The following is an 8,009-nucleotide window of genomic DNA, read 5'->3' as shown; positions in this document are numbered from 1 at the left end:
TCTGTGTGCGTATCATAGGGAATATAGATTTAAACTCAATGTGATGGTAGAGAAGTTAAAAAGAAATGAGAGTGGACTGATAATCCCATTCGGTATGAATGTCAGCTCGAGTCAGTTATTCATTATTCCCAAATAAATATATAATGTGATACATGGCAAAATGGGAAATTATATCTCCATACTGTACTGTGGCATATTGGCTCTGTGGATTTAACATGCTAGGTTTATATTGCTGGCATGTCATCATAGTCACATGGTCATTGCTGATATTTTTGGCAAGTTTTTAAATCATCCCCGAATTTACCATCGTTTCGTCCTCCTGAAAATAGAGTAAGTAAAATATTTTTCTTTCTAAAGTGCTGAATTGCTCTTTGGAAGTTTTTATTTCTCAGAGCATATATCAATGGGTTTAAAAGTGGAGTGACCACAGAATAAACCACTGACACCACTTTGTCATTATTCAGATTATACTTTGCCTTGGGTCTTACATACATAAAGATCACACTTCCATAAAATATAGACACCACAGTTAAGTGAGACACACATGTAGAGAAAGTCTTTCTCTGCCCTCTCACAGAGTTTACGATGGTGACAACAATACAAATATAGGAAGTCATAGTCAGTAAAAAACATGTCAAGACAATACTCCAAGAGAGAGTGAAAAATACTACTTCAGTTGTGCTACTGTCCACACAGGACAGGGCAAGTAGGGCAGGGTAATCACAAAAAAAGTGATTTATTCTGTTAGGTCCACAAAAGTGTAATGTGGCAATAAAAGTAATTGTCAATACTGAGGCAGAGAACCCACATAGAAAGCATAGAAGTATCAGATGTGCACAAGCTTTTAATGTCATTATAGATGAATATCTCAGTGGATTACAGATTGCCAAGTAGCGATCACCAGCCATGACAGTTAGGAGGAAACATTCAGAAGAGCCAAGCGAGAAAAAAATATATAACTGAACCATGCAGCCTTCAAATGAGATTCTTTTATGTTCAACTATGAAAATGGATAGCATGTTGGGTGTTGTAACAGTGACATAGCAGATTTCGAGGAAAGAAAGAGCAGCAATAAACATATACATAGGCATGTGCAGGTTGGGGGCCTCCTTTACTATCATGATTATAAGAAAATTTGCTATGACTGTCAAGATATAAGTTAATAAAAATGTTAAGAACAAGACAATCTGCACATTGTGACCAGAGGGAAACCCCTCAAATGTAAATTCTGGCTTTGCAGTTTGGTTGCCTCTGCCTCCACTTAATGTCATCCAAACCACTGTGAAAATAAATTATATTAGACGTGTGTTTTTCTTTCAGTCTATTAATGTTTTTTACAGAAGTGACATTTTTTATATGGAAAGACATAAATGAGTTGCTTGGCAAAAAGTACTGTATTATATATAATTAAAAAAAGAAACATAATTTAAAAAAGATACATGAAAACGTATTTCAATACAGATGATAAATGGAATGATTTGTTAAGGGGTGCTAATTGTAGATATTGTAAATTATGCTCGTTACATAAACTATTGTTTTTGAATTTGCTTGAATTTGATTTTGATGTTGAATCCAACTCCTGCATTTGTTAATCATGCATCTACTGTAGGTAATGTTTGACCAGATATGTACCAAATATAAAGATTAATCACACTATTCTACCATGGACCTACCTGCCTATGAACATGAATGGGTTTATCTGAATTTATATCCCCATTTCTAGTTGCTTAAGTTTTTCTATCAACAAACCTGATGCTAGAGTAACTGATATGTTGTATGTCATTTATCTCCTCTCTAGCTTCTTCAGGGTGTGGAATACTGTTAACATGGTTGTAATGTCAACATGCAACATGTCAACATGCTGTGCATGCTGATATTAATCATGTTGATATTCATTATGTTGACATGATTAGAATGTTCCTGGTGGTCTAGTGGTGACGTTCCTGGTACGGCAAGTCTGGTGTCTCCAGCGGTGTCTCCTGAGTCTGGTTAGTGACACCAGTATGATCTTCAGCAGATCCTGCATGGTTTTCAGCAGTAAATATGACTAATCCTAATCCCTTATCCCTAACCCTCCCCCTAGTGTCTAACCCTAAACTTCTCATCCTACAGCCTAGTCCTTACCATCCCCCTTGTGCCTAAACCTAACCTCCCCTCCCATAGTCTTACCCTAACAGACCCCCTCATGCCTAATCCTAACCTCCCCTCCTGCCTAATCCTATCCTCCCCTCCTGCCTAATCCTATCCTCCCCTCCTGCAGCCTAATTCTATCCTCTCCTCCTGCAGCCTAATCCTAACCCTTTGCTGCAGGTCTGTATTGAATGTTGTCATTTCACATGTCAACATTGAGAACTTCTGCAGGTGCCAACATGTTTAATGTTGACATGATAACAATGTTGACACCAACATTGTGGTGCTGACATTATTAATGTGGACAATGTGACTACATCCTGTCTCTTCGGTATGACATTGGGGGTCATTCCGAGTTGATCGCTAGTTGCCGTTGGTCGCAGTGCAGCGATCAGGCTAAAAATCATCATTTCTGTGCATGCGTATGCACCGCAATGCGCAGGCGCATCATACAGGTACAATGAGCATCGTGGGTTTGCGCAGAGTCTAACGAACATTCCTGTCGCACGTCCGAACACAGCAAGATTGACATGAAGTGGGCGTTTCTGGGTGGCAACTGACCATTTTCAGGGAGTGTTTGGAAAAATGCAGGCATGGCATAAAAAATGCAGGCATGACTGGGCGTTCGCTGGGCAGGTGTGTGACGTCAAAAGCCGTCCCTCTGTCATTAGAATCAACGCACACGAAGAGTAACTAGAGGGCTGGTCTTGTTTTGCACAAAAAGATTTTGCAGGCGCTCTGCTGCACAAGCGTTTGCACTTCTGCAATGCGAAAATACACTCCCCAGTGGGCGGCGGCAATGTGTTTGCATGGCTGCAAAAAACTGGTAGCGAGCGATCAACACGGAATGACCCCCATTGTTTTACTCTTAATTGCAACACAGAACGCTGTCACTGCAATGCATTATTACTTTAGTTATGAACATTTGCACCCAATACATGGCATGCAAACTAGAAATAATGTTGCAACATGTCACATAAATGGTAGATTCTTGAGACTGGAACCGACAATTACATTTTCAAATCCTACACAATGGACATTCCACACTGTATATGTATATTTTGTATCCCATTTAAACTTAAAGGGGGTTATGTGATATATCGAGGTCTCAAGATTACAGAACAAACAGGATTTCAGTGAGTTTGCTGCTAAATTTAAAATATATATTAACCCCCTGCCCCACTTGCAGAGTGCAGTGGGGCGTGTGTCAGGGGGGAATGATGATTAGTTTCCCCTGCTGCAGCTGATCTCTGCACTTACCAAATAGTGTTTGGAGGGGAACTAAGTTCCAGTCCTTGCACTTTGATCCCTAGTGTATGCGCTCCAGTATGCAGTTCTCACCAAGGGCATAGCTACCATAGGTGCAGGGAGTGCAGCTGCTATGGTGTCCAGAGATGAGCGGGGCGCATCTTCCCTGTCAAAGTTACATATGTTATATACATTTTTCCAAATTGTGTGATGCATAGGGGCACTTACTGTACAAACGTTTCCCTTATGGTCTACAATATATCTAGTTATGCCTCTGGACCTGCTCATTTTAATGTGGTATAATATGAACATGAACTATACTGTTATATGATATGAACTGGGGACACTGTAATGTAGCATAACATGAACTGGAGACAATGTATGTCATAATATAAATTGGGGGTACTGTTTTGCATAATGTCTACTGGCAGCCATAAAATGTAACAAAATATTAAGTAGGGCATTACTATGGTTCATAAAATAAACTAGGGCACTATTATGGGGCATAACATTAAGTAGGGCACTACCATGGGTCATAATATTAACCAGGGCACTACTATAGTTTATAAAATAAGCTAGGATGCTATTATGAGGCATAAATGAACAAATACTGCATAGAAGTGTCTCTCTAGAAGCATTGGGACAGGGCCCTTTCAAAATGTTGCTATGGGGCCCACAAAGTACTGGCTATACCCCAGCTTTTCAAAGCATTCTGCAGACTTCCGCATCACTGCAAAGGGTCTGAGAGGTCAGAGGAGATCCATTCTGCACTTGTAACCATGATGATTTATGTTTAAAAAGCTAATTTTTTAATGGTAATGGCAATACTGTAAATCAAGCTTCTAGAAATGATACAGATTTTGTCCGGGATGTAATGAACTCCGAGTTTAGCTGCCGTGCAGGATGTTCGCCGAACTCTGACTTTTTTTTAAAAAAAAGGGAAATAATGTACAAAGCTAAACTATGCCTTGTACATGATTACCCCTTTAAAAAAAATTCAGAGTTCGGCCGGCATCCCACACAGCCAGCAAACTCGGACTTAATTACACCCCGCCCTTAGAAAGAGTACTTACAGAAAAACAATTCAGCAAATGCACAGGGAATGATCGATATGCATTTTGGCTACACCATAAAGAAGAAAAAATGAAAACTGGTAAATTGAAAATAAAAGAATAAAATGGGGATAGTAACGGCAGAAAACTACAGCAAGCAAAGAGTGACACAGTAGTGAGTAGATTAGCAATTTAAAAGTGTAACTAATCTTGAGTCTAGAACAGTTTTTTCTGGTAGAAAACTATTTGGTACACTCTATATGCACACAGTCATTATACTGTATATACCAAATCTAAATAATGGTCAATCCAATGCTGATGTTTATAATATACTGTATAAAATGTAAAATATGGACTTTATACTACAATGTTTTTCTCTCACTGTTTCACTGCAGGAGACGGTGATGCATACTCTACAGCAGGTTTGTTTTTTGGGGGGTTTTTTCATTGTGACAAAATCTGTTCTGCATTTAATATTAAATGATGTCAGTAGACAAGCATAATGTATATGATATTGCTGCCTGGCAGGACTTACTGTTCACTGTGACTTCGTCCTTGTCCGCTACAAATGTTTTTTGGGTTTTTTACTCCACTCGTCACATGATGCTATTTGTGTATATGTGTAACCTTTTACTGTTTGTGCAATTATTGTTGTAATACGAAGTGATGCATTAATAAAAAAAAGTTATACTTAAAAAAAGATTTGTTTTCACATGTACATTATTATAATTGTGACAGAAAATTGTAAGTCAAATAAATATTGTAGAAGGTATGTTTTACGATTATTTCAAAAAGTTAGTCAAAATGATTTAATAAACTAATACACAAATAAATGCTGCAGTATTCATATTTGAAATAAGGTTTATTTATTTGATACTCTGAATTATTCAAATCCTAATTTTAAACCAAGTAACTAAAAAACAACAAAATAATAAATGTAAAAATATAGATTTAACATGTAAATGGGCAAATCTGACAAAACTGGCAAATACTGTAATCTTGCTCATTCCCATTCACATTACTGTAAGAAAGAGAAAGGAAAATAACTAGCTGAACGACCACATAAATCAGGTTTAGCAGAGCCACAGTTCCATTTGAGGATTGAATTCAGTGAAGAGATGATCATGTTTGTTGAGTGAGATTTAAAATAACGTTAGTATTTTAATTTATTTTTCTTTTGGTTAAATACACTGGAAGAAGGACATGGAAAATTTTGCTGACAGTAAACAAACACACAAAAAAAAAAAACAAGTACAATAGTGCGCTACGATTGTAACAGCATACGTAAATAAAATACATTACAATACATTAATTACTTGGTTTATTTGTCTTCTAGATTTTGTCATAAGACTTAAATTACTGTAAAGTAAATATTTAAACAAAATACAAAGGTTCAACATTCATTGATACTAATTGAATAGGATTCATTCTTAGATCACTTACTTATAATAGCTTTACATTCTATTTTCCAGGTTGCAAAATTATAATTCTTTTCTGTCTTCATGTAAGCTGTTCAGGCAGTTACATTTGTTATAGATCTGATAACTGGTTATACTTATACTTATAATCCATTCAGTAATTATCTAGAGGGATTTATATTTTGCTTTGGGACACTTCTATCATGAACAAATGTTGTACATGAAAAAATTGCCTCTTGCTTTTCTTAATCAATCTCAAGGGTCAATGGGATGCATTATATAAGATACCATTATTGGAAAAGGTTGGGTATGTGTTACCAGCAGCTGGGATCCCAGTGGTCCACATCCCAATGCTGGGATCCCAACCGCAGAGTACCGGCGGGGGGCGAGCACAACAAAGCCTCTTGCGGACTCGCTGCGCTCGCCTTGCTGCAGGATCGGTGGAGAGATATGCTTGCCACAGGTTCTATTCCCACTCTATGTGTCGTGGACACCCACAATTGTAATAATCCCTTTTAGTCGGCATGCCAACTGTTGGGATTGTCAGTGTTCAGGATGCAGGGGGATGTATTGTGACTGGCAGACTCCTGACTGCCAGTCAAATAACTACATCCCATTGTTAAACATACTGAGAATTTATTATTAGTAGAGATAAAGTGTCGACCCCCATGTTCTGGTTTTGGATCTGTATTAATTTTCGTGTTTTGGAAAACCACCCTCATGTGTTTTGTATCTGTATTCTTTTTAATTGCTTAAAACAGCAAATATCATGTAATTTGGGTCTGATTTTGTTCTTACAGTATTATTAACCTTGACAACATTAATTTCCAATCATTTCCAGTCAATTTTGACCACCTCACAGCTCACAATATTGTTTTCACCAATTTTGGCCAGAGGCACCAGGTAGCTGGCTGGTAACTAAGTAACAGAACAGCGGCACAAACACATTGCAGTTTATAGCAAATCTATGAAATATTACCATGCAGCAGTGGCAGAAAAGAAAAGTGGTGCAAGAAGGAATTGTACTTGGGCAATCCCACCCATCGTTATGTTGTATATTAAAAATGACACAAAGTTTAACAAACAAACAAACAAACACTTCAGTGACGGGGACTGTCACTTTTGTGGTTGAAGTGCTCAAGGTGCTTTGGAGACATCAAAAACAGTGCATGTAATACAGAAGATGTAAGTAATACAGCAATAGACAAGTCCCACAGACATAAAGAGAAAACCTTGAGCGCAGACTAAGCATAATGCTGGATTGGTGTATTCATTTTGGGTAATAACTTCCGTGGGTTGTTTATTCCACCATCAAAAGGTACCAGGTGAGGTAGCCATCTTGGGTGTACCATGTAGGATTACCCTTCGTACTGCAGTCTACCACTGGAAGGGGAGGCAGTCAACTGGCCGCTAGTCGGGATCCCAGCGGTCAGGATACCGATGCCAGAATCCTGACACCAGCTGGAATACTGGCGTTTGGAGTCCCCGACCGCCAGCTGCTTCCCCCACTTGGGTGGTCCACGACACCACCCAAGGAGGAATAGAACCCTGTGCCAACCGAATGTCACTGCCGGGCCTGAAGTGTAGCAAGTGCAGCGATACCACTAGGGGACACGCTATGCTCGCCACTGGGATCCTGGTGTCGATACTGATCCCTCCAGCAGAGATCATACAAAATGGGGTGATTGAGCATCCTAATGCTCAGAGTAGGGTCCAAACAAAACTGTCAAGTCCATATATTTTTCATTCTATCCACAGGCATACCAGATAAGGCACCCATGTTGGGAGCACTATGCAGGGCCGCAACAAGGGGTGGGGCTAGGGGGCACGTGCCCCGGGTGCTGGGATGTAGGGGGCGCTAAGGAGGCCAGTTGTGGTGCTGAACTTTGCTGGAAATGCACCTGCTGGCTTCCGTTGGCTCCTGTCAGGTGCCGGCAGCAGAGGCAAATGGGCGCTTCCGGGTTGCGGCTGAAGCTTTGTGCATGTGATGTCACACGCACGCATTAAGACGCTTGTAGAGAGAATGGAGGCAGGAGTCCGATGGCCGGGATCGAACCCCAGCGCACCCAACAATAAAGGAAGGTGCGTGCTGTGGCATCACTAGTTTAAGCCTGCACTCTGCACTGAGGAGGAGGGGGGGAGAGGGGTAAGTGAACACTGC

At 39.7% G+C, this 8,009-nt stretch overlaps 1 protein-coding gene across 1 annotated transcript; it reads right to left on the bottom strand.

The window, feature by feature from the left end:
* Positions 1 to 257: 257 nt before the first annotated feature.
* LOC134963222 (olfactory receptor 6N1-like) lies at positions 258 to 1,271 on the bottom strand. Its single transcript, XM_063941598.1, has one exon. It carries the CDS (start codon positions 1,269 to 1,271, stop codon positions 258 to 260), a length of 1,014 nt encoding a protein of 337 aa, XP_063797668.1.
* Positions 1,272 to 8,009: the final 6,738 nt, after the last annotated feature.

This window comes from Pseudophryne corroboree, chromosome 1, assembly GCF_028390025.1.
Source record: "Pseudophryne corroboree isolate aPseCor3 chromosome 1, aPseCor3.hap2, whole genome shotgun sequence".
Classification (NCBI taxonomy): Eukaryota; Metazoa; Chordata; class Amphibia; order Anura; family Myobatrachidae; genus Pseudophryne; species Pseudophryne corroboree.
This window is presented reverse-complemented; position numbering and strand designations above follow the sequence as displayed.